Below are 27,023 nucleotides of genomic sequence, written 5' to 3' on the forward strand. Positions count from 1 at the left end.
AAAAGGTATGTTATAAATGCATAAAATATTTGTAGACACTAGTCTATCCTTACATAGACATAAGGTGATATTTAATATAAAATTAATGCCTTAATTTTCTTCCTGATTTATAACTTTACTTTCAAAGAATTACATTACCATGTAGTATGTCTCTCCCTCTCTTGCCCCCTCTCTCTCTCATATTGGAGAAATTGTCTATCATCACAGGTAAGGGTTGTTTTTTTGTTTTTTGTTTTTTAGAGTAACGATGATTCCAATACTGCATTTTGAATATGAGTGTAATATTGTATACCATGGCTCTGCAGGTGGCTCAGCGGTTAAGAATACGCCTGCCAATGCAGGAGATACAGGAGACATGAATTTGATTCCCAGGTTGGGAAGATCCCCTGGAGGACGAAATGGCAACCCACTCCAGTATTCTTGCCTGGAAAATTCCATGGGCAGAGGAGCTGGGTGGGCTGAAGACTCTGGGGTGGCAAAAGAATTGGACATGACTGAGCATGTATGCACACAGGCACTGTATGCTATACAGATTTTATAATGATTAATTCACTACTGTGTAGGCTAGGCTGCTGTTGCTGCTGCATCGCTTCAGTCGTGTCCGACTCTGTGCGACCCCATAGACAGGACTATGCAGCCCACCAGGCTTCCCCGTCCCTGGGATTCTCCAGGCAAGAACACTGGAGTGGGTTGCCATTTCCTTCTCCAATACATGAAAGTGAAAAGTAAAAGTGAAGTCGCTCAGTTGTGTCCAACTCTTAGCAACTCCATGGACTGCAGCCCACCAGGCTCCTCCGTCCATGAGACTTTACAGGCAAGAGTACTGGAGTGGGGTGCCATTGCTAGGCTACCAGGTAGCAATTGTATCAGTTACACTAAGCTCCCTTAAAGCAATCATATTGCTGCTTCTTTGTTATCCGTGCATGAATTGTTATACCTCTAAGTAAATATGGACTTCTTTTTCACATTATCTTTCCATCTTTGAGGTGTCGAGTTGTACACCAGCATGTATGTCGCCTACAGTGCTCTGTATCATGGGAGACAACACAGACATGGGTACTGACAGACAGACAATTCATCCTGTGACAGACAACAGGAACTTACAGTGTTGATCAACACTGTACTGTAAATGCATGTTCTCTCCCTCATGGGTTCGATCCCTGGGTTGGGAAGATCCCCTGGAGAAGGGAAAAGATACCCACTCCAGTATTCTGGCCTGGAGAATTCCATGGACTGTATAGTCCATGGGGTCATAAACAGTGGGACACCACTGAGCGACTTTGACTCACTCACTCACTCATGATTTTCTTAACGATATTACCTTTTCTCTAGCTTGCTTTATTGTAAGAATACAGTATATAATACATATATAATCTGTGTGTTAATTAACTTAATGTTATTTGTGAGTTGTCTAGTCAGCAATCATCCATTAGTAGTTAAGTTTGGGGGAGTCAAAAGCTCTGCACAGATTTTTGACTGTGGGAGTGGATCAGCTCCTGTGACCCCTGTGTTGTTCAAGGATCAACTGCATACTTAAAGCAAGAAGGAAGAGAAAGTATTAAAGAAGAGAAATCAATGAAATTGAATGGAAAAACAACAGAGAAAAAGGAATGAAACATAAAGCTTGTTCTTTGAAAATATCAATAAAATTAATAAAACCTTCAGCTAAATGGATCAACAGAAAAGGAGAGAAGACATCAACTACCAATATCAAAAAATGAAAACAGGGCTATCACTAAAGACCCCACAGCTATTGAAAGAACAGCAAGGAAATACTGTGATCAACTTTATTTTCATGAATTTAACAGGTTGAACAAAATGGACCAATATTTTAAAAGACACAAATTATTAAAACTCAGTCAAGAAGGAAGAGAAACCCTAAAGGATCCCGTAACTATTAAAGTAATCGGATTTACAGCTAAAATTCTTCTGAAAAGGAAACTCCAGGACTGAATTATTTCATAGGTGAATTCCATCAAATATTTAAAGAAGAAATAGCAAATCTGTATGATCCAGAAAATAGAAAGTGGCATTCATGACTTTTATTCTTTCTTAGAGATTTTCCAAAGAAACACAAAAAGGGCATTTATTTTCTTTATGAAATAAAGCTCCTTTTATCTTGCAATTACCACATGGTTCCACTGAACCCTCTTAGAATAGGACAGATCATGGGGTCTTAGTGAGCTTGATTTAATGACACTAGCTCTATTTCATTATTCTAGGAAACATTCAATTCTTTTTCATTCATTGTTTCCAGTTATGCTAAAAAGAAAAAGGAGACTAAATAATAACAGGAAAACAAACAAAAACAGAGTCTCCTAGCAGGATGATATACTGAAAAGCATCACCACTGTTACGTTACCCCTCACTTTTCCGATTGCACTGCCCTAGGTGTAACAGCATGTTTCCGAAAGGTATAAAAGACGCCAGGGACCCCATCCTGGGGTTATGTTAGCTTTCACTGAACACAGTTGAGAACTGAGAATTCTTACTTCATGCCCAGATGGCAAAGGGAAGAAAACTGAGATCGTAAGATGTTCCACAATGATTAGATGAACCAGAAGATGATGGTGAACTGGATCATAGAAGCCAAATCTCCTGATGAGTGAGTGATTCACATCCAAGAACAGCAAGGAAATCTGTTTTCAGTCAGTCAGTCACTCATCAGGAAGGACCGGATCATACAATATTTTGTGACAAGAAGCTGGCCATCCAATTTTGCTAAGAGGATGCTTGACAGCATTCTTTCCTCTTTGATGATGTACACGCACCAAAAGGAACTTGATGTGGGTTGTCAGCAGATAAACGGACAAGGCCCGTGTGCTATAAACAAGGGAACAGATGATGTAAACGTATCGGGTCACTGGACTAACCACTCTAACTGGTATTTACACATCTAAAGATGAAAATGCTGTGCAGTTGTGAAGCAAACAAGATGGTCTTCCTGTCTTCAACAAAGTTATGAACCTTCAAAGTTTTCAAAAGTATTGCATTTGATGATGCAGGTGGAAGGTGAAGGCCCAGAACGCAGAGGGGTCCAAGTGAGCGGGCGGGATGGCTTCTAAAAACGGGAGGCGTCCAGGTTTGGCTAGCGGAGAACAGTGAGACTGGGGGGTGAAAGAGACCAACTCTCCACACAGAGGAGGTGGCCCCAACCCACATGCACCCTGAGTTCCAATCTCTGTCCACTGCCCATCACCTGGGTCCTTCTGGACCAGTCAGAAACTCACCTCGAGACCCCAGTTCCTTCATCTGCAAACTCAGGTAGCGATGCCTCCTTGAAGAGTTGTAGGGTATGAAAAGATACATCTTCACGAAGCACAGGTTCGGGCTCCAGCCATGGGAAGGCTTGACTTTCTAAAGCAGTGCCTTGGTTGGGTCTCAGAGCTCGGACTACACCAGAGCCTTGGGGCCCAAGCTGGTCTTCCTGCATCCAGCCTCTGCATCCACCCTCTACTCTGCAGCTGCTGAAGGATGTCTGCATGGCACAACACACCCTCTGACACACCATGGCAGAGGATTCTCTCCAGCCTGCTGACCAAGCCCCTTCTCACCCGGCCCTCCTGCAACTTCAGGCCTCCTCGCCCACTGTGCATGCCACTCTGTGCCCGCATGCTCTGCCCAGTCCCTGAGTAGGCTCTGCACTCCCTCCTCTGCGGGTCTGCAAGTGCTGCCCCCTGGCTCTGAACCACAGTCTGGTAACTCGCATTGGACAAACCCCTCCTCACATCTCAAGATCTAACTGAAATGTACTTTTCCTCCTCACCTCAAGCAGGCTTGGTCTCTCCCCTCCCTGGGGCACTTCAGATATCCTTGTATTCTTCTATATCTTTCCGAAAGGTATAAAAGACGCCAGGGACCCCATCCTGTTTTTATACTTGTCCCGGTTCAGCCCCAAGTCCCTCAAGGAGAGTGTTCATCTCATCCACCTTTGCACCACAGAGTCCTGGGGTGCTGCCCAGCTCACAGGAGACCCTCGATAAACGTGGGATGGATGAACAAATAACACAACTAACACGGCCGAATCACGTGGATGGGAAGACTGCTCTTTGTGGTTGAAATTGTCCATATCCGTTCTGCATAAATTCTCCAGAAAGTTCTTTTTGAAGGATATTTTCTTGCTTTGTTTGAATGTTAAGCAATCAAGTCTCATATTAAAGCTCCTCACAACTGGAGCAATTGGAAGCAGGTGTCCAACTCACGTGTTCCATGATTGCTTCACTTAGAAATTTCTGACACTACAATCGTTTTCTTCCTTGCTAGCTTTTTAAGTAGAGACAAAATAAACCCAGCAAGTTCCGAAGGGAAAATTAAAGGGCAAGGTCAGCGGCCTCCGCAGCCTGCACAAGTGGCAGAGTCTGGCCCAGTGACAGGGGCTTCTAGGGGGTCCCCCTCCTGGGGAATGCCCTTGTCTGGGGGTGGGCACTTGTCTGCAGCCCCTGGGGGCTGGAGGTGCCTTAAGGGCAGAAGGGCCCAGGGATGATGTCACTACTGGGCTGAATCTCTGAGTATCAAGGGCAGCCCTGAGCTAGCAAAGTGGAGGCTAACATTTCAAAAAATATTGATATTGTACTTGTAATAATTGGTAAGGGAGAGGCTGAATGTTTCCTTCATTCATGCCTGTCAACAGATCTCAGTGGGGGAGGAGACTGTGACAGGTCCCAGGTAAGATGGGAGGCCCGTCACTACTTCAAGGAGCAGATGCCTTTACTGAGCGAAGCTGAGGAGACGAACAAGTCATGGCCCCAGCTGGACACACAGATTCTCCTACTGTGAGCGAGGCTGGCGTGGGGTGAACAGGGGTGGGGGGTGGGGAGTCCTGCCTGACAAAGGGCTGGAAGGGGTCCTTGCATCTCCCAGAGGGCTGGCACCGCTGACCCCAGGGTTTAAAAGAGACAAATATATAAGCATGTGGGTGGATTTATGCACATGGAAAAAAGAGAGGACACTTGGTTTACACCAATCACCACAAGCTGCTGTGGTGCCAGGCTTACTGCCCAAGGTAAGGACTCAGGCCTGGGGGAAGTCCGAGTGTTCTGACAAGCACCCAGCTCCGCCCTCTGCATGCGGTGCTCCCAGAGGTCTTGGAAGGCTGAGCGACACGCGTATCTACCTGGCCCTGGGTTCATAACAAAGAGAACGTACAAGTACACATGTGTATTTACGTGTAAATTAACCAGACTGGGATGACGCACAGGGAAGTACAAAAAAAAAAAAAAAAAAAAAACGATGCTCACGGGCGCCCAGATCAAGTGTATCTTCTCACCTGTCTCTGCATTTCCTAGTCTTTCTACACTGAGCGTGTGACCCTGAGAGTGGCTTTTCTTGAACTAAGGAAAAGACAGAGTGAACAGATCGGGGACGCCAGCTGCCCCGCCCCCAGCCCCGGCCCTCGGCACCGTGTGGAGCCCGCATGGACGCCGCCCCGCGCTGGCCTCTTACCTGGGCAGTCTCTGGGGCGCGTCGTCATCCGCACTGAACGACCTCTTCTCGCACAGGTTCCGAAACTCCCGGAAGTTTAACGTGATGCTGAGCCTCAGGCCGAGAAGGCCCAGGAGGCGCTCGAACTCCTCATCCTTCAGGTTGAAGAGCAGGTGCTGCAGCAGGCGGTGGAGGTCGTGCATGGTGAGGACGCCGTCCCTGTCTGTATCCATCTTAAAGAAGGCGGCGTACGGGTCCTGGAGCCGGGACACAGCGTCACAGCCCGGCCGCCGAAACCTGGGGCCGCCCTCCCCGCCCCCCCACTGCCACTCCCGCCCTGCGCTGTGGACTCATCCCCAGCAAGAGGGAAGGGCCGCGCTTCAGCTGTGGCATTTTTTGGAGATTTCCCTGCCCCGGGAGTACCCTTGCCATGGTTTGCTTTCCCAGGCGCCCTCTTTCAGCGCTCAGAGCTCAGGAAAGGGACTGGAGCAGCTTTTCTTTCCCTCCTGTTCCTTTGCCTTCTGCGAGTGGTACTTCCAATATCGGAAGTGAAGACCGAGTATGCTGGAGCTTTCCAGCACATAAAAATCTGGTCCTCGATGTTTTTAATACGGCTTTTGGAAATGGCAGCGCCTTTCAGAAAGGCGGCTGCTGTCTACAGGGGAACCCGCGCTGAGCTGAACTCTGCCAAGGAGCTGCCCAGAGGATGGGCCCTGGTTTGATGCCTGGGCTGAAATGAAGGCCCAGCCCGCCTGCCTGAGCCCTGCCTCTGCGTCTGCAGGTCGCGCTGCGGTGACTCCCACTTTGCAGGTGAGGGAACAGAGGCCGGCAGGGAACCTGAGGCTGCAGCCGGGCTGGGGGGCTCAGGGCACATCCAGGGGGCAGGCTGCCCAGTTTCCAAGCCCGGCTCTGCCCGGTACTAGCAGAGTGACTGAGGAAAGAGACTGAACCCTGCCAGGCTTCTCACCCATCACAGAGGAGGACAGACTCACTGCCTACGGGGTCATCGTGAGGACTATGCCGAGCAGGCGAAGCGCTTAGGAGCGGACGGGTAAGTCCCATTAGGGTCTAAAACGCTGTTTGTTACTATTACTGTTGCCGGAGGTCGGACAGCGAGCGCCCAGCAGTGGGATCTGAATTGGGTCCATCTGGGCCAACACCCCCGCTCCATGGACTCTGGCTCCCTGTGTCTCGGGCTTGGAGTGCAGCCGCTGCGGCTGTCATCCCCACCCCCGGTCCCACCAGCACCTCACACGGCCCCGCCTGGGGTCTCTCCGGCCACTCTGGGGGACCTGCCTGCACCTCCGTATCCTAGGACCCTCCATAGAGGTCACATAAAGCAAGACTTGCTTTGACTCAGGTGTGAAATTAAAACCAGCTGGGGTTTTGTGGAAGACCTACTTGTACTCACTTATTCACTCACCAAAGTATGCAATCACTTCACCAACTTGTGCAATCGTTACGTTAACTACAGTGGGAGCCGACATCAAGGGCTGCCCCTGCCCCTCAGAGGTGCCACCATCCAGCAGCCTCGTCCCCGGGGGCACCACCCACTGGGACCACGGGCCTGTCTCTGCCACGGACTCCCTCCACGTCACAGCTCCCAGTCCTCACACAGCGGCCAGATGCATGTCTCCAAAGGCTTTGCAGCATCTCCCCTTAGACGTCAGCATGAGCAAGGCCCAAATCAAACTCCTGGCCCCCAGCTCATCCTCCGGGGCCTTCCAGCTCAAGAAGTGGCAGCGCCTTCCTTCAGCGGCTCAGACCACAATCCGGGGAAAGCAGCAGAATGTGCAAGGACGCAAGGGGAGGAAGGGCGCTGGCCGGAGCATGACCCAGGGTCAGGGCGGGGGGCATCGAGATGCGTCAGAAAGGGGCTACAGCCAACCAGGCAGGACCCCGGCTCATTCTGAGAGACAGGGGCCGCCCTGAGCAGAGCAACGTGTGGAGACCACTCTGCAGGGTCAGGCATTCAAGACAAATGGTGAAGCGAAAACAGTGGCTGAAGCATACATATGCTGCTGCTGCTAAGTCACTTCAGTTGTGTCCAACTCTGTGCGACCCCATAGAAGGCAGCCCACCAGGATCCCCCGTCCCTGGGATTCTCCAGGCAAGAACACTGGAGTGGGTTGCCATTTCCTTCTCCAATGCATGAAAGTGAAAAATGAAAGTGAAGTCTCTCAGTCGTGTCCAACCCTCAGCGACCCCATGGACTGCAGCCTGCACCAGGCTCCTCCGTCCATGGGATTTTCCAGGCAAGAGTACTGGAGTGGGGTGCCATAGACAATCATAAGTGTGTCTATTGTAAAATGGGAGCTCGGTAATAACCAAAATAAACCTCCAATTGGCAATCTGTGCCGGGAAGATGTTTCAAGCACAGTAAACTGGCTGCCCTGCTCCTGGGGGCTGGCTCTAACCACAGGGAGCTCCGCACCTCCCCTCCCCTGGACTCAACATTGTTTCGTCTGCTGAGGTGTTTGTGCCTACACACTCTGGGGTCTCCACACCTCGGGGTCTCCACGTCCCAGGGTCTCCTCACCTTGGGGTCTCCACGCCCCGAGGTCTCCTCACCGTGGGGTCTTCTCACCTTGGCGTCTCCACGCTCCAGGGTCTCCTCATCCTAGGGTCTCCATGAGCTGTGGTCTCCATGCCCCAGGGTCTCCATTCCCCAGGGTCTCCTCACCCTAGGGTCTCCTCACCCTGGCATCTCCATGCCCCAGGGACTCCTTACCCTGGGGTCTCTTCGCCCTGGGGTCTCCACGCCTCGGTGTCTCCATGCCCCAGGGTCTCCATGACCTGGGGTCTCCACGCCCTAGGGTCTCCACATCCTGGGGTCTCCTCACCCAAGGGTCTCTTCACCCGGGGGTCTCCATGCCCTGGGGTCTCCTCACCCTGAGGTTGCCTCACCCTGGCGTCTCCATGCCCTGGGGTCTCCTCACTCAGGGGTCTCCATGCCCTGGGGTCTCCTCACCCTGGAGTCTCCTCACCCTGGGGTCTCCTCACCCTGGAGTCTCCTCACCCTGGGGTCTCCTCACCCTGGCGCCTCCTCACCCTGGAGTCTCCTCACCCTGGGGTCTCCACGCCCTGGGGTCTCCTCACCCTGGGGTCTCCTCACCCTGGGCTCTCCTCACCCTGGGGTCTCCACACCCTGGGGTCTCCACACCCTAGGGTCTTCTTGCCCTGGGGTCTCCATGCTCTGGGGTCTCCCCACCCTGGGGTCTCCTCAGCCTGGGTTCTCCACACCCTGGCATCTCTACACCCCAGGGTCTCCTCACCCTGGCGTCTCCACGCCCTGGGGTCTCCTCACCCCAGGGTCTCCTCACCCTGGCGTCTCCTCACCCTGGGGTCTCCTCACCCTGGCGTCTCCACGCCCTGGGGTCTCCTCACCCCAGGGTCTCCTCACCCTGGCGTCTCCTCACCCTGGGGTCTCCTCACCCCAGGGTCTCCTCACCCTGGCGTCTCCTCACCCTGGGGTCTCCTCACCCTGGAGTCTCTACACCCTGGCGTCTCCTCACCCTGGGGTCTCCTCACCCTGGAGTCTCTACACCCTGGCGTCTCCACGCCCTGGGGTCTCCTCACCCTGGGGTCTCCTCACCCTGGCGTCTCCTCACCCTGGGGTCTCCTCACCCTGGAGTCTCTACACCCTGGCGTCTCCACGCCCTGGGGTCTCCTCACCCTGGGGTCTCCTCACCCTGGCGTCTCCTCACCCTGGGGTCTCCTCACCCTGGAGTCTCTACACCCTGGCGTCTCCACGCCCTGGGGTCTCCTCACCCTGGGGTCTCCTCACCCTTGGGTCTCCTCACCCTGGCGTCTCCATGCCCTGGGGTCTCCTCACCCTGGGGTCTCCTCACCCTGGGGTCTCCTCACCCTGGGGTCTCCACACCCTAGGGTCTTCTTGCCCTGGGGTCTCCATGCTCTGGGGTCTCCCCACCCTGGGGTCTCCTCAGCCTGGGTTCTCCACACCCTGGCATCTCTACACCCCAGGGTCTCCTCACCCTGGCGTCTCCACGCCCTGGGGTCTCCTCACCCTGGGGTCTCCTCACCCTGGCGTCTCCTCACCCTGGGGTCTCCTCACCCTGGAGTCTCTACACCCTGGCGTCTCCACGCCCTGGGGTCTCCTCACCCTGGGGTCTCCTCACCCTTGGGTCTCCTCACCCTGGCATCTCCATGCCCTGGGGTCTCCTCACCCTGGGGTCTCCTCAGCCTGGGTTCTCCACACCCTGGCATCTCCACACCCCAGGGTCTCCTCACTCTGGGGTCTCCATGCCCCAGGGTCTCCTCACCCTGGCGTCTCCTCGCCCTGGGGTCTCCTCACCCTGGAGTGTCCTCACCCTGGCGTCTCCATGCCCTGGGGTCTCCTCACCCTGGGGTCTCCTCAGCCTGTGTTCTCCACACCCTGGCATCTCCATGCCCAGGAGTCTTCTCACCCTGGGGTCTCTTCACCCTGGCATCTCCACATCCTGGAGTTTCCTCACCCTGGGGTCTCCACGCCCCAGGCTCCCCTCACCCTGGGGTCTCTTCACCCTGGAGTCTCCATGCCCCAGGCTCCCCTCACCCTGGGGTCTCCTCACACTGGCGTCTCCACGCCCTGGGTCTCCTCACCTTGGGGTCTCCACTCCCCGGGGTCTCCACACCCTGGGGTCTCCTCACCCTGGGGTCTCCACACACTGGTCCTCTGCCCCATTTTGAAGCTAAATGGTCAGTTTATCAAACTGATCTTCTTTCCCACTTTAATGATCCTCTTTTACTTCCCTTGTGGCTCAGCTCGTAAAGAATCCGCCTTCAATGCAGGAGACCTGGGTTCGATTCCTGGGTTGGGAAGATCCCCTGGAGAAGGGAACGGCTATCCACTCCAGTGTTCTGGCCTGGAGAATTCCATGAACTGTATAGTCCATGGGGTCGCAAAGAGTCAGACACTACTGACTACTTTCACTTTCACTTTACTTCTCAACACAAAAACAGTTGAGGTCATTCTGCCCCTGCCTCTGTGTTTGAATGGCTGCTATTTCCCCCATCTTTTTCATGACAACTTCTGCATGCAACCCATGCCTCAGTCATGCAGAGCTGGGAGCTTTCCCAAAAGCCCATGGCCTGTCTGCCACCCACCTTGAGTAAGCCCACTCTTCTATTTTTTGCTCCTTTCTTTTCCCGGCCAGCACATGCTAAGGGTTTAAGATTCCGTTTGGGGGTCACCTCCTCCAGGAAGCCCTCCTTAATGGTTTTCCTTGAGCCCCCACAGATGTACCAGTCCCTCTATGACAGCCAGTCACAATGTGTCTGAAATGTCTGTTGACCATCTGTCTTGGGCTGGACTGAGCTCCCTGAGCAGGGCTCCCAGTTTTCAGCCCCAGCTTTCGGCAGAGAGTCTGGCTTATGACATGAAAGGGCACAAAGCCTGTTTGGTGAGCGCAGGAGAGGAGTGGATAGGATGGCTGAAAGGACCCTAAATTCGCTGTAACTCAGGTTGTCATGACTTCCCGCCCCTCCCTGTCTTGTGAGGAGGGTCTCCTTACTTCTCCAATGTCTTTGAGGGGCAGAAGGCAGGCCTAGCAGAGTGTCAACAAGGGAGGGGAGGGGATTGCAGAGTTAAGTCCCTTCCCCAGAAGGGGAGAAGGGGCAAGCCTGGGTCTAGGAAGGAGAGCTCTGGGGCTGCAGGGCTCATACCTGCTGTGGCTGAACAGAGAGGAGGATGGGGCGGGGGGCTGGGTCCAGATAAGGCAGGCAGCAGGGAGGTCGTGATTTACCCGGAAGAACTCCTTCAGTCTCCGGGGGAACTGTCTCAGGCACTCTTCAGCAGTGACAAAGAAGCTGTCCACATCACCTTTGGGAAGAACTGGAGTCTGGGGTGGGGTCACTTCTGGCTCGTTCATCTTAGGATCTGAAACAGTGAATCAGGAGGCTTCTGTTAGTGGTGGGCGCACCTCTGTACTTCTATCTCAATGCTTAACTTCTTTGGTCCCCAGTCCTGTTAGAACTCTTGACAGTACTACGACTCTGTGACAGAACATGGCTTGAACTCTGTTCTGATCTTAGAAATGTCCCTGTCACCACAAGAAAAGCTTGTCCTCAGACCATCGGGGCCACCCTCTCGCTTGACGCGTTCCCACGTCTGGCTCCTCCGTCCTTGCTCTAGGGCAGGGATCACATCCTGCTTGTCTATCCCTTCATTACCAGAGGCAGAGAAGGAGGATTCCTGCCCGTTCTGTTTCCTAGAATCAGGTCCTCAACGCAGGAACGTGTAATTCAGTCACGGAGCAGGTTCTGCCCACGTCTGTGCTGGATGTTAGACTGGAGGCCTCCAGACACCTTCTGGACAAACCTTGGCCCTTTCCATGGCTCTAAGAGGCAGAGTCTCTCCTTGAGCCTGGTTTATGCACAAGGAGACCTATTACTATGTCCATTCTACAGACGAGGACATAGGGGTCCAAGTGCCCCGAGGTCACAGAGCTCACGGGCTGCTAACCCAGGCCCGCTGGCTTCCAGCAGGTTGATGACTGAATGAGGCCATCTCTCTCTTCCCTGAAACGGAGGAAGGAAGTGTAACCTCAACTTAAAAACCAGCCCATTTCCCTGAAGTTGCAATGACTTGAATGTGGCCTTCTCTAAAGCCAGGCTGCAACCTCGGACTTGGTTTAGGACACAACTCTCTACACATGCTGTAACCCCCTCCCTGATGTGGTCTGAGGGGTGAATGGCAGGCAGGGCCTCTGGAACTCACGGGCAGCCTTTAGTCCAGCCTTGAACCTGACCTCTGCCTCGCCTGCACCTGGGTCTGGAGTGGCCTCTCCACCCCGGGTTTGCTATGCCTAGTGGATAACATCTCCCCCTGGTGCCTGATCCCCTCTGCCTTGCCCACCCCCACCCCCCATGGCCTGGAGCCTCCATCTCCCCACCTCCAGCATCTGGCCATGTGTTGGGGGGACTGATAGGGGACAGAGGAGTTGGGGAGAGGGGGAAGAGAGGAAGCTGCAGGGCGAGGTGCCCACTCGTGACAGGCCCCCTGCTCTGGAACCTCAGGAAGTCACTGCTCACTCTAGGCCCCTGATTTCCTTGCCTCAGTGATGGATGCACCAGGGCACCGGAAGCACTCACTAAGATAAATGCGGGTTCCTTTCTTTTTATTGCCTCAAAAAGTCAAAGCGTATAGCCAAACAAAGTGTCAAAATCCTAAAATTCCACAGCTTCTCATGTTGTTTTTGGGGTAGCAGGTTGCAGGACCTCTCTCCTTTAGGATCAGCAAATGATATCTGGTGGGGGCGCTGGATGGGACCTTCCTCTTTCCTGGCGAGGAGTCACGGCTGCCAGCTCCTTGAGTGAGACCACTGCACTATCCAGTCTTCGGTCAGACCAACCCCGGGGGAGGACAGCACAAAGCAAGTAGGGGTCTGGGTTCTGCCCTGTCCAGCCTGCAGTGCTTTCATATAATCTGTGGACTCGTGGATATATACACGGGATTTCTGCAGCTTTTCCGGAGGGCTTATTTGTCCATCTAAACTTCAGTAAGAGTGGAGACAAGGGAGGAGAGAGACAACAAGAGCTGAGAAGCTGAGAAGCGTGCTGGTCGTCCATCTGCCGGGTGTGTGGCTGGGAGAGCAGAACAGGGGCAAGGGGCAAATGGGAGGACCCAGGCGCTGAGCAGACTGCACTGTGGACCATGAGTCCCCTGACAACCCTGCGGGGCAGGGGGAGGGGAGGGACAGGGCCAGTGGATCTGGGCCAAGTCACTGAATCTTTCAGCACCTCTGGGTCCAGGAAGGACACAGTCCCCGCTGGTGCACAGGTGGCTCTGATGACCGATAACCAGCATCTACTTTTAGGAGGAAGACCTTAGAGGACGCGAGGTATGACTGGAGGAGCACAGGCTTGGGAGTCAATTTTAGAAACCATTTGTGCGCTTACTATTTGTAGAAGGCTCTGCCAGACAAAATTTGGCACTCACAGTGCAGCTGAGTGGGGGTAAAAAAAAAAAAGGCCGAAACACGGATAAAATTAAACAAGAGTGTCTGTTTCAGTCTTAGGACGCATGTGATTTCCACATCTCAGCTCACACTACTTCAACCCCAGTGGCCTTGGGGCCCCATGCGGAAGGACCCGTGGGGCCCTGCGTGGGAGCCGGGTTTGTACTTGGCTGTTAGCTACCTTCGAATCCCGCTGCAAAATCAAGATAACTCATCCCTTCTTTCTTATATCCTAATTTTGTGGTCAACAGAGCGTACTGATCGTCATCCATGGGCATTCCATAATCTTCTAGGACCTGACGAGGAAGACAAATGAGGGGGAAAGGCTGTTAGGTGGTTTCGGGTCTTTGCTGGCTGAGCCCTCCAGCCCCGCGACGAGCTCATCACCACGGCCTCTGTGGGCCAGCCTGGTTGTTACTTGTCTGCTCCCACCCCCAGCTTCCCACGGGCAGGGCCGGGTGTCCTGGGGCTGGGGCCCTGGGCAAGGCTGGTTGGTTGAGTGAGAGAACAAAGGTGCAGGCGGGCTCCCAACCTGGCCCAACCTGGCTTTGGTCAGCCTGGCACGCAGGCTGCAGGCATCGCTGCAAGCCTTGTCACTGGCTGTACCGTCCAGGTGTCCAAATTCACATTTGCTGTGACGGCAGCAGCTTTCGAGTTTCAAAAGTTAGGTTCATATATATTCACATACATGCCAGGAAACACGAACAGAGTAGAGTAAAGCAAGGGGATTTGAGGACAGAAAACTAGAATTTTGATCGGAGTTTCATCAGTTTAAACTATAAGTTACTACGCTTTTTGCGGGGGATCCACAGACACCTGCTTTCCTCTCCTTGTGTGATCCACTCACTGAAAGTTACCCAGGATCCCTTCACTCCACCACACATAACCTACTGTTGACCTACGGTCTCTCTTTTGTGTGGGTGGCAGGTAGGGGCTGGGGGTGCAGCAACTGAGAAAACATACTTCCCTGCATTGCAGACGGAAGCAGAATCCCCTAGATGACTCTGCCCAGGAGGAACTGATGGTCTGGGCTGTTCCAGGGGCAGGTGACATTGGCAGCCCTTTGCTGAGAGCCAGTTAGTCAGCAACCTGGACACAGCTACCTGCCCAGAGGTGAATGCCCCCAAAGGGATGCCAGAAGCGGGACAGAAGACAACACCCCCGCCTCTTGCGAAGTGTTCACAATTTAAATGAGAAAACATGGCTTTCCTTCCAGAAAAGGACACTGAATCATAATTCAAAATGTGTCTGTGCATCTAAGGACCAAAGATACCCAGGATGACTAGACTCTCCCAGGACGGACACAGGAAGGCTGTATGGAGATGGGTTAGAATAAAGGCTCTGCCTGAGTGTTGCGGGGTGGGGAACACACAGACAAGATAAGACATGGTGCTGATCAGGGGCTGTGGTGGCACAGGAAGCCAGAAGGTAGAGAACAGAGGAATAGTGGGGTCAGTGCTACACAGACTGCATTCTGTGGAGGAAGCTGAATGCGGGGGACGGAGCAGGAGGATGGGATGAGATAGAACCCATCATCACCATGACCATCATCACCATCACCATCAACATTACCACCATCACCACCATCACCACCACCGTCACCACCATCACCACCATCACCATCAACATCATCATGATTTAGCAGTGCTTATCGGTAACCTCAGATATGCAGATGACACCACCCTTTTGGCAGAAATGGAAGAGGAACTAAAGAGCCTCCTGTTAAAGGTAAAAGAGGAGAGTGAAATAGCTGACTTAAAACTCAACATTCAGAAAACTAAGATCATGGCATCCGGTCCCATCACTTCATGGCAAATAGATGGGGAAACAATGGAAACAGTGACAGACTTTATTTTCTCGGACTCCAAAATCACTGCAGATGGTGACTGCAGCCATGAAATTAAGACACTTGCTCCTTGGAAGAAAAGCTATGACCAACCTAGACAGCATAGTAAAAAGCAGAGACTTTACTTTGCCAACAAAGGTCCATATAGTCAAAGCTATGGTTTTTCCAGTGGTCATGTATGAATGTGGGAGTTGGACCATAAAGAAAGCTGAGCACCAAAGAATTGATGCTTTTGAACTGTAGTGTTGGAGAGGACTCTTGAGAGTCTCTTGGACTGCAAGGAGATCCAACCAGTCCATCCTAAAGGAAATCAGTCCTGAATATTCATTGGAAGGACTGATGGTGAAGCTGAGGCTCCAATACTTTGGCCACCTGATGCGAAGAGGCAACTCATTGGATAAGATACTGATGCAGCGAAAGATGAAGGTAGGAGGAGAAGAGGACAACAGAGGATGAGACGGTTGGATGGCATCACCAACTCAATGGACATGAGTATGAGCAAGCTCTGGGAGATGGTGAAGCACAAGGAAGCCTGGTGTGCTGCAGTCTACGGGTCGCAAAGAGTCAGACATGACTGAGCAACTGAACAACGATGCCTATTACATGCCAGGCATTGTCCTGAGGTCTCTACAGGTATTAACATCTCATTTAAGTTGTGAGAAAAGCACTCTTACTAACTCCATTTTAAAGATGCAGAAACTGAGGCTATGAGAGTTGCCCCAGACACATGATTAGGTAGGGACAAACCTGGGATCCAAACTCAGTTCTTCTTCTTGACCGCTGTGGTGAGAGCCACTGCTGGGAAAGGCCACTGGCCTCCAGACAAAGAGAGCACGTGGAAACAGATAGGAATGCCAGTAGCGAGTGGGGGAAGAGCTCCTCTGTGGGGTGCTGGCCCCCCACACGGATCCAAGCAGACCAATAGGCAGAGGCTGACCTGGTCTCCGCAGAACACCTCGCGATGCCCTCGGGACACCCGAGAGGGGGAAGCCGCCAATGAGTGGGTACGAGGCCACCTGCCATTCCCCATGTCCCAGGAGGCCATCAGGAGACAGATTGTCCTCGGTTCCCGGGGTCTGACAGGTGGTGCCTTCCGCCCCGGCCCCCGCAGGCTAGAGCTGTAAAATATAGACCCACTTAGCAGCACCATGGCACTCACAGCAGCAGGGCAGCCACCGGCTCCTGCTTTGTGCTCCCCTTTCCGGTGTGTGGGCCAGGACCCAGGAGCGGGCCTCTCTGGCCATCTATGTGAGTAATAAGCTGAGTGTGACTGCGGCTCGCTGTGTTTGCACCTGCCCAGTTGGTCAGGCCCTGGCCATGGCTGGGCTTGTGTGCGTGTTAAAGTAAACAGGCTGCGGGTCGGGCTTGGTGCAGGACTGGGAGCAGAGAGAAACGAAGGGGGGATGCAGGTGTTACGGTGTTGCCTGGGGGCTCGGCGGAGGCGGGGAGCAGCGCCGGATGCCCAGACTACCCCGAGGGCCCGCCTGGGGACCTGGGCAGAGTGTGTGGCTGGGGACTCTGGCGGCTCTGCGCCATCTGCACATACACCCGCCCGCCCCGCTCTGCGCGGGAGTCTGTCCCAGCTTGGGATGGGGCAAGCGTTCAGACAGCCCGCCCGTGGCTCTCGCACGGGCACTCAGGCAGCAGCAGCGGGGGCTCTGAAATGGAGAGGTCGGTGGCTTTCTTTGAAAAAAAATAACTTTATATTTTCAAAACAATTACACATGAATTATTCATTGCAAATTCCTCCTGCTCAGTCCTTTCATAAAAACATATGTAATGGATGGTAAGAAAATGTCTGTAGGCAAATGTTTCCACAGCCTGGAGGGGTGAGAAGCCTGGGGAGGCTGGGCGTGCCTTAGGCAGCCTGTCCTGAGGTTGTAGGCGTGCCATCCCCGAAGGGCACAGAGTGCCACCGAACATGCAGTGTGCACGAGCACCGTCCCCAGAGAGGCTCGAGGTCTTCACCGACATGAGCGTCTCTCAAGCCTCCCCTTGCGCCACTCATTCCTGGGATGAATAGGGCCACCGATCAACTAGATTTATCGCAACCCGTGGAGGCGATTTATAACACAATGTAGGGCTAAACTGCAACATGTATAAAACCGACCGTAACGTGTTTAACCACTGAAGTCTTGTCCTTTGGTCTTTCCTAGGAGGCGTTTTCCTTAGGAAAGTTCCTCAAAGAAGAACGAACTGTGACTGGCACGTCCTGACTCTCCAAATCATCACTTCTGCCGTTCCTGGGACACCACTTTGATCGGGGACTGCTTCTTTATGAGCGCACACCACCATTCTGAGGAATCCTTGCCGGGCTCCCCCGGTGAAGACAGGGGTGCCCTGGTAGGTGCCCAGTAACTGGACGGTGACTGAGTGACTCAGCCTTTCCAAGTCCCGCTCTTGCACAGCGGCCTTTGCTTTGGGGAAACCTACACTAGTCTCTGTGTGAGGAACACTTGTTGGCCGTGACTGGGGCATCGCTTTTGTGGTGGCTGAATCTAGGGGGTAGAAGAGACAACCTTAATTTCTCACAGTCTATTCAGTAATACTGAAGCATGCCACCCAAAATGTGGGAATCTTGCAACCATGGAGATTCCTACGCTGCCCCGTCCTTCAAGCCGGAGGCATTTTTTACATCTATGCCCCACAAGACAAGGTTAAAACATCTGCTTTAAGCACTCAAATGCATTTTTAATTGAGAAACAATAGCCTTTTATATTTAACTGAAGAGTAAAATCGGACCATTTCCCATGTTTTTCTTCCTTCGTGATCATCTGAGTCTCCATCTATGGTATCGAATTCCTTCAGTCTGGAGAACTTCCTTCAGCACTTCTTAGAGTGAAGACCTGTTTGCAGTGAATGATCTTCGTTTGCTTTTTCATCTGAAAACACCTTTATCTCACCTTCATTCTTAAAGGAGATTGCACTGGATGTAAATTCTTGGGTGAGGGGTTTCTGTTGGTTTTAGTTTCCGCTGTCCTTTCAGCAGGGTGAAGTTTCTGTCCCACTGTTCTCTGGCCACCATCATTTCTGATACGAGGTGACGGTCTTTCAAATCATCGTTCCCCTTTTACCATGCCGTCTTTCACGTGCTGCTTTGAGGTCTATCTCTTTGATTTTGGTTTTCAGTTTATGTACGATTTTGTTCTTTGTATTTATCCTACTGGGGGTTTTCTGTGTTTCTTAAATTTACGCATGTAAACTTTTCAACAAAAAATTGGGAAATGTCAGCCATTATCCACATATGTCTTCTTCCTTCTGTGACTCCGATTATATCCATGTGAGACCTGATGTGATTTCACACATCCCTCAACTGCTGTCCTTTTTCTTTTCGAATCTTTCCCTTTCTCTTCTTCAGTTTGTGTAACTTCTTTTGATGTGTCTTCAAGTTCCCTGACTCTTCCTCGTGTTATCTCCATTCTGTGGTTAAGCCCATCTGGTAAATTTTTCTTGGTGAATTTTTATTTCAGATATTTTATTCTTTAGTTCTAGAATGTCCATTTGGCTTTTTTCATAAATTCTACTTCTCTGCTGAGATTTCCTGTGTTTTCATTCGTTACTTTCCTTTGCATGACTGAGCATAGTTTTAATGGTTAAAAATTTCAAGTGCTAAGTCTAACATCTGGATCATCTCAAAGTCTCTGCTCTTGAGAAAGGTCACACTTCCCTATTTCTCCATATGTTGAGTAAGGTTGGGTAGGCTTCCTGGACACTATGAATGTTGTGGTGTGTGGAGGTTCTGGATCCTGTTACATTTTGTTTACCTGTTTGAGTACGCAGTAGACTTGGTTACACTCTGTCTGCTGGGCAGCAGTTTAAATCTCAGTTTGGCTCTTTTATCCTGAGCCAGGCTCCTAGCAGTCTGCCCTGCTTTTGTATCATCGGGGTCAGCCAGAGATTTGGGAAGAATTTATAAACAGAGCTTAAGGCATCTACATTCTGGCTCTGTCCTCTACAGAAATCTCCCTTTATTCCCCAGTGGCATCAGTCACTCGGACCTCCCTCTGCCCTCTGGTTCTTCAGGCTGGAAAGGCTGCTGGTTTTCTATCAGTACTTTATCTACCTTATGTGGCACCAACTTCAGCCTTCACTCAGATGAGAAGCTGAAAACATGGGAACATTTCCCCATGCTATTTCCATTTCCAAGAGTTGACTCCTCTCCAGAATCTGGTTGCTTAGTTTCATTCTCCAGGACCTTCGGGTACTTTATTTAGCTATTTATTCATTAATTTACTGACTCGTTTAACATTGTCCAGCGTTCACAGTTACGTCTCTAGGAAAGTTGGTCTAGTAGCAGCTGATTCACTCACAGGAGAAGCAGAACTCCCTGATGCGATCACAGCTAGGACCAGCACAGCAAACGCCTTCCCAGCCACCCACCTGCAGCGATAATGCTCTTTTTTGAGCATCCACAGCCCCTCCGCTTGCTTCTGTTGTAAGCAGTCCCTCAGGCGCTCGACAAATAAACGCCTGTTGGATGGAGAAATCACCAGCACTTCTTTTCCATCTGTGTACCCCTAGGGCATACAGTAGGTGCTCAGCAAATGCCGAATGACAAGAGGAGGCAGGGGCGCCAGCGTAGGGGAACCCTGAATGCTCTCCCAACTCCTGCTACGTGCTAAGCCGCTTCATTTGTGTCCAGTTCTTTGTGACCCCAGTGGATTACAGCCCACCAGACTCCTCTGTCTATGGAATTTTCCAGGCACGAATACTGGAGAGGGTTGTCATGCCCCTTTTCCAGGGGATCTTCCTGACCCCGCGACCAAACCCATGCTTCTTACATCTCCTGCACTGGCAGGTGGGTTCTTTTACCACTAGTGCCACTTGGGAAGCCCAACTCCTACTGCACGTCGGGGTGAACCTTTCGCCTGATGTGAGAGAGTCCACGTGAGGCAGATATGAGTGGCAAGTGGTCATCTAGCCTTGGCTAGGTAGTAGCTAGACTACCCAGAATACTGCTAGGCAGGACAAGAAGACATTGTCCCGGGAGGCAGACAAAAGGAAGCAGGAGGAAAGGGAGGCGGGCTTGGAACTGCAAGGTTGACTTGTCCTTGAGACCTGAACTACAGAAGCTTCAGATTTGCAAAGATGCACGGCTCTGGTGCCGGGTCAGCCATGATCTTTATTGTTCCTCCCTTAGCCCTGCACTTAGTCATGTTCTCTGCAAACTGTCAGTCTGGGGGACCAAGGGAAAGACTCGTGTTTACACTCCGGCTTACACAGAAGCCAGAGACTTAAAGACCAAGATGCAAAGTGAAGGCAGAAGTCGGGTGCACAGACCTGGAGACTGCTAGTTCAGCCATTCCTCCCCACCTGGAGATTCTCCCACCTGTTACTTGTGAAGGAACCAATGAAGGTTCTGGGTTTTATTTTTAATGAATAATATCACTTCAGCTTCTTGAAATACACATTCATAGTTAAAATGAAACAGGCAAAAAAAAAAAGCTTCTCTAGAATTTCAGACTTACTCTATCTCCCCACCCTCCATTCCCTATCCCAAGAATTCCTGCTCTTCCAGCCCTTCCCAACCCTTAGCTGCCTCAGTCATCAGAGGGTAGAAACAATCAGAGAATTCAGTCATCAAGACGACCTGATCACACGCAAATTTGCTATGAGGGATTAGAGCACCAAGGCTGGAAAAGAGTACGGAACTTTCAGATCAGATGTGTACTCAGATAGAAAGCCGAAACTCTTTTGGCAAATGTTTCCGTGAATATTCAGGCACACAATCTGACTGTCCACGTGGCCCCAGCAAGCAGGGTGTTCACAGCTGATGCAAACCCACCTGAGAGGCAGTCACGGTGCTGCCGCCCACAGAGGCCACGGTGCATTCAGTTTGAGAGGCTGTTGCCTGTTCCGAGTGCCGTTCAAGTGACGGGTTTCCTTTTAGTTTCTTATGTGACAGGAATATCGTGAAGAATGAAGGACGCTCCCAGGGTGTGGAGCATCTCAGATAAAGGACACCGAGCATCTCAGTGTCCTGGTGTAAGGACACCGATGGCAGGGACTGTTCCGGAGACAGGGACTCAGAAGTGGGATCTGAAGCTGGGGAGCGTCTAGAGCACAGTCCCAGCATCAACGGCCCAATGACAAGACCCAGGGCCGACTTCAGAGCAGCAAACAGGACTCCAGGGGGTAATGGACGCTTCACAAGTGTCACCGAGAAAGAGAACTGACTGAAGATATACCAGGTGCGGTCATGTTACTAAGTGACTTCCACACACTAGCCTTTTTTAAGCAGAGCAACAGCTCCTCAACAGAAATAGGACCAAGTCCATCCTACAAAGGAGGAAATCAAACTTTAGGACGGCTAAGTAAAAACAACCGTTTGCCAGAAAGAGCCGCTGTGAGTGGTGGAGCAAAGGCTTGAACGCATGTCGGCCTGACACCATGAGATATCACTGTCTCCTGACTCCGTGGGGGGAGAGCCTGGAGCGTGTCAGCTGCGGCATTTACAGGTTCACTTACATACAGATGAGGAGCCTGGAGCCCAGAGACACCAGCACCTGTCCCCGGGGCTGGGCTTGAGCACAGAGACACGTGAATAACTCCAGCGGGGGTACTGCCCAGGGATGCTCAGTAACTGTGACAAATAGCCCAGCACTGTGGCTGAGTCTGGACTCACCACTCCCCACTGCAGCGAGCTGCCCAGCAGTCTGGGAGGACATGGCTGAGACCGGGTCTGGGTGCTCCGTGAGGCTTTGTGGCCCAGATGTTTGGGGCAGGTTGACAGCAGGGACAGAGGCTCTGTGAGCCAGCTACCGCGTAACAATCATCCAAAATGTGGTGGCCAATGACAAAACAAACATTTGTCCTTGAACCAGTGGGTCTGTGGCTCAAGCGCAGTTTGGCTCATTTAAGATGGCCTTGGCGGGAGGTTCCTGGTTCAGTCTGCAGGGTGGCTGTAGGCCCGTTTCACGTGCATTCACTCTGGGGACCACGCGGATGGGACAGCAGCTGCCCCGGGGAAGTTCTTCTAACAGCCGATCACTGGAGCCCAAGGCCATGCTGGACCCACAGCTGCTGCTTAGGCTATCTCAGCCACACTCCGCGCCCAGCAGCACTGGGTAAGTACCCCCTGAGGTACTGGAGAGCAGAGAGGGAGGGCCATGAAGAGGGGGTGAAGGACAGCAAGTGCATGAACTCTGAGGTCCTTTCCAGCTCCGTGAGTCCATGGATCCTGTATATTTGGTGGCAATGCTATGACCTCTAGAAAGATACCACTATCACAATCCAACCACTCTCCCAAATCTAGACACGCTTAGCCCTTAGGGGAGATCCCTGGTTCAGATCCAGTTCCACCCGACCCATGGGTGATGGTGCTGAAAATGCTTCCAAAAACAATCTATCCCCCCATCTTCTGGACCTTTGAGACACACTGAGGGTTTGATAACCGCAGTCACCAAGCTGTAAACCAGTGGGGCTTTTTCTCTCCTTTCCTGATGCAGGCGTGATGATGACAATGAAAACAGTGACAATATGATTTGGTTTAGTGGAGTTTTTTAAACTATATTATCCCCCTAGAACAACAAGACTAAAATTGTGTTTAAGGCTCAGAGTGAAAAAAATGCTGAGCCTAAACGCGACCTTCAGAAATTGTAAAAGAATAAAAGACAAGGTGACCTGACAGCTTCCAGTAACAAGGAGGTTCCCGGGGTGACTCGCAAATGGACCAGACACGTCTAACCTTGGAGGCAAGCCCCCAGAACGTAGAGTGCTGTTTTGCACACGTGTAAAATCTTCGCACATTCCACGGGCAAATGAATCCGGCACTTTGTTAACAAGCTGTGAAGACTGCAGCTGAAAGCGGACAAGCCATTTCTCCTTCAGAGGAGACTGTTCTTCAGTCCCGGAATCATGTCTGTTGTTCAAAGGGCAGGTGAAGACAAACCACGGGGCCCAAAGCCGAGCACAAGGTCAAGGTGGCAGGAGGAGCTGCCACCGGGCGGCCACACCCCCCTCTGGGCCTGACTTTACTTCTCCCTTCTCAATTTCAAAAGCAGATACATTTTTAACATATAAACTTAACGCAAGTCCAATTATGATCTTAATAATGCATTTGGGAGGTAACTCTATATGGATAGAGTTTATAAGGAAAGATTTAAATCTGGCCTGAGAGTAGCCAAGAAAATACAAAAAGGAAAAAATAAGGAAAGATCTGTTTTACTAAAATAAAAAAATTACATTGATATAGAAAAAGATGTATAGAACTGTGCAACAAAATGAGAATTTTCAGATGTATGCCCTAGTATAATGAGAATTTCACAAACGACACAGGGAAAATATAGAAGAGCCTCATTTTACACAGTACAAAAAAAATTAACTCCATATGGATTAGGAATTCATATTTAAAAAGTAAAGCAGTAAAAAATTCTCACAAGAAAGTCTAGATTATCTGTAAAGTATGAGAGGGAGACCCGGAGGGACCAGGGAAGAATGGAAACTTATTAAGCAAGACTAGAATTTATCTTTAATGAAAAAAAAGAGGAAAAAAGAATGGAATATAGATATATTGGGTTGTACAAAAATCTTAAAACACTTTAATGGCAAAAGATATAATAAAACAAAGAGACGAATGATAGGTTTTATAAATATATTTGTAGTGCGGAAGACAGAGAGCTAATACATTATTAATTAATTCAAGAGCTATTGGGGGACACCTATATTGGAGACACTATTCAAGCCATCAGGAACTCAAAGGTGAACAAAGATCGAAACCCTGCCCTCGGGTGCCAGGCTCCACTGAAAGGGTTAACCTACGGTATTGAGTTGCTTGTGTCCCCAGAAAGATATGCTTAAATCTTAACCCAGTTCCTGCACATGTGACCTTAATGAAAACAAGGTCTTTGCAGATGTAATCGAGTTCCCATGAGGTCATACTAGACTGGGCTTCCCCGATGGCTCACCGGTAAAGAATCCCTCTGCCCATGCAGGAGACACAGGTTTGATCCTTGGGTCGGGAAGATCTCCTGGAGGAGGAAATGGAAACCCACTCCAGGATTCTTGCTTAGAAAATTCCATGGACAGAGGAGCCTGGCGGGCTACAGCCCATGGGGTCACAAAGGGTCAGACGTGACTGAGTGACTGAGCAGGCACGCACGCACACGCTGGATTAGGGGTGAGCCCAAGTCCAAGGACTGGAGTCCTTATGAAAAGAAGGGACTCTGGAGAGTGAGGACAACACAGGTGAAGTCTCAGACACAAGCAAGAGGCCAGAGGTCAGCGTGAGGGCAGTTTAGCAAGCCAAGGGCAGCCAGGGACCGCCAAGCCAGCAAGGCTGGGAGCCAGAGTCGGCAGGGAAGGGCCCTCACACAGATAAACCGTGGCAGGCTGCAGGACTCTGCGACGCCCGGGTTTCAGGCTTCTGGCCCCAGCACTGTGAGAGAAGAGATTTCTGTGGTCCCAGCCACCCAGTTTGTGGTGATTTGTTACAAATTCCTAGGAAACGACTACACGCGCATTGGCTCATTTAATCCTTATCACTATCCTACAATCCCTGGAGAAGGAAATGGCAAACCACTCCAGTATCCTTGCCTGGAAAATCCCACAGACCGAGGAGCTTGGTGGGCTGTGGTCCATGGGGTCGCAGAGTCCAGCATGACTGAGCGACTGACACAGACTATCCTACGAGGTAGCTACGAAAACGATCTCCGCTGAGGGATAAGGAAACTGAGGCACGGAGACGTCTGCCCAGGGTCACACAGTTGTTAGGCAACAGAGCTGGGATTTGACTCCCGGCACCCACTCTGGGATTCTGGTCTGGAGAATTCCATGGACTCAAAGAGTCGGACATGACTGAGCTTTGACTCAAAGCTTTTCACTTTGAGACTTTGAGTGTGGCTCAGAGTCAGCCTTTGAGACGAGATCAGGTGCGTACAGGGTGGTATGGCCGTAGGCAGAGTTTTAAAACGCAATTCTCCAATGCTCCAAAATTGACTGGGTTCATTCCAAGAATACTGAGTACTTACTTTACGCTGCGCCCTGTTTCAGATGCTTGGGACAGGGCAGAGAATAAAAAGGACACAGGTAACTGCCCAAGTAGCAGGTCCACCTCAGGGAGGAGGGCAGGGCTGCAGGGGGCTGGGGGAGAGAACCAGGCTGGAGCTGATGCAAACCAGAGTGTTAGGGAAGAGCTGTGGCAGCCAGGGGCTGGGGTGGGGTGGGGGCGGGGTGAGGGCAGAGGCAGGGGTGGGTCAGACTATAGGCTGGGGTCAGATTAAGCAATCCTACCCCAGGGAATCCGTTCCATGGAGATGAAAGCATCAGTACATAGAGATACATAAAGAATGACTGTTTGAAGAGGGGAAAGAGAGAAAAAGAAATGAATGCCCATCAAAAAGGGAAGGGTTGCTGTTCAGCTTGCAGTTCTTTGCTTCCACTGAGAACAAACAGAAAGCCAGACAAAAGACAGCAAAACATCTGTCTGACATACAGACAGCTGCTGAGACAGATCAGATCAGATCAGTCGCTCAGTCGTGTCCGACTCTTTGTGACCCCATGAATCGCAGCACGCCAGGCCGCCCTGTCCATCACCAACTCCCGGAGTTCACCCAGACCCACGTCCATCAAGTCAGTGATGCCATCCAGCCATCTCATCCTCTGTCGTCCCCTTCTCCTCCTGCCCCCAATCCCTCCCAGCATCAGAGTCTTTTCCAATGAGTCAACTCTTCGCATGAGGTGGCCAAAGTACTGGAGTTTCAGCTTTAGCATCATTCCTTCCAAAGAAATCCCAGGGCTGATCTCCTTCAGAATGGACTGGTTGGATCTCCTTGCAGTCCAAGGGACTCTCAAGAGTCTTCTCCAACACCACAGTTCAAAAGCATCAATTCTTTGGCGCTCAGCCTTCTTCACAGTCCAACTCTCACATCCATACATGACCACTGGAAAAACCATAGCCTTGACTAGACAGACCTTTGTTGGCAAAGTAATGTCTCTGCTTTTCAATATGCTATCTAGGTTGGTTATAACCTTCCTTTCAAGGAGTAAGCCTCTTTTAATTTCATGGCTACAGTCACCATCTGCAGTGATTTTGGAGCCCAGAAAAAGAAAGTCTGACACTGTTTCCACTGTTTCCCCATCTATTTCCCATGAAGTGGTGGGACCGGATGCCATGATCTTCATTTTCTGAATGTTGAGCTTTAAGCCAACTTTTTCACTCTCCACTTTCACTTTCATTAAGAGGCTTTTGAGTTCCTCTTCACTTTCTGCCATAAGGGTGGTGTCATCTGCATATCTGAGGTGATTGATATTTCTCCCGGAAATCTTGAGTCCAGCTTGTGTTTCTTCCAGTCCAGCGTTTCTCATGATGTACTCTGCATATAAGTTAAATAAACAGGTGACAATATACAGCCTTGACGAACTCCTTTTCCTATTTGGAACCAGTCTGTTGTTCCATGTCCAGTTCTAACTGTTGCTTCCTGACTTGCATACAAATTTCTCAAGAGGCAGATCAGGTGGTCTGGTATTCCCATCTCTTTCAGAATTTTCCACAGTTTATTGTGATCCACACAGTCAAAGGCTTTGGCATAGTCAATAAAGCAGAAATAGATGTGTTTCTGGAACTCCCTTGCTTTTTCCATGATCCAGAGGATGTTGGCAATTTGATCTCTGGCTCCTCTGCCTTTTCTAAAACCAACTTGAACATCAGGAAGTTCACGGTTCACATATTGCTGAAGCCTGGCTTGGAGAATTTTGAGCATTACTTTACTAGCGTGTGAGATGAGTGCAATTGTGCAGTAGTTTGAGCATTCTTTGTCATTGCCTTTCTTTGGGATTGGAATGAAAACTGACCTTTTCCA

The 27,023-nt window shown here is 51.2% G+C and overlaps 1 protein-coding gene across 7 annotated transcripts in view; it reads right to left on the minus strand.

Annotated features, from left to right (window-relative positions):
* The window catches only part of EFCAB6 (EF-hand calcium binding domain 6), a 252,808-nt gene that overhangs the window by 79,747 nt on the left and 146,038 nt on the right, over window positions 1-27,023 (minus strand). For all 7 annotated transcript variants that reach the window (XR_015164616.1, XM_086403190.1, XM_086403191.1 and 4 more), the window contains 3 exons: window positions 13,561-13,675; window positions 11,166-11,299; window positions 5,443-5,678 (listed from right to left, as the gene is read on the minus strand). Coding sequence is in view for 6 of the 7 variants with exons in the window: in XM_086403190.1 (XP_086259316.1) it covers window positions 5,443-5,678; window positions 11,166-11,299; window positions 13,561-13,675 (485 nt within the window). In the remaining variant the exon portion in view is untranslated. The remainder of the gene's footprint in view (window positions 1-5,442; window positions 5,679-11,165; window positions 11,300-13,560; window positions 13,676-27,023) is intronic.

The sequence above is a fragment of the Bos grunniens genome, chromosome 5 (genome assembly GCF_055505025.1).
Source record: "Bos grunniens cultivar Pamir isolate PY7600 chromosome 5, Bosgru_T2T1.0, whole genome shotgun sequence".
In the NCBI taxonomy this organism is placed as follows: domain Eukaryota; kingdom Metazoa; phylum Chordata; class Mammalia; order Artiodactyla; family Bovidae; genus Bos; species Bos grunniens.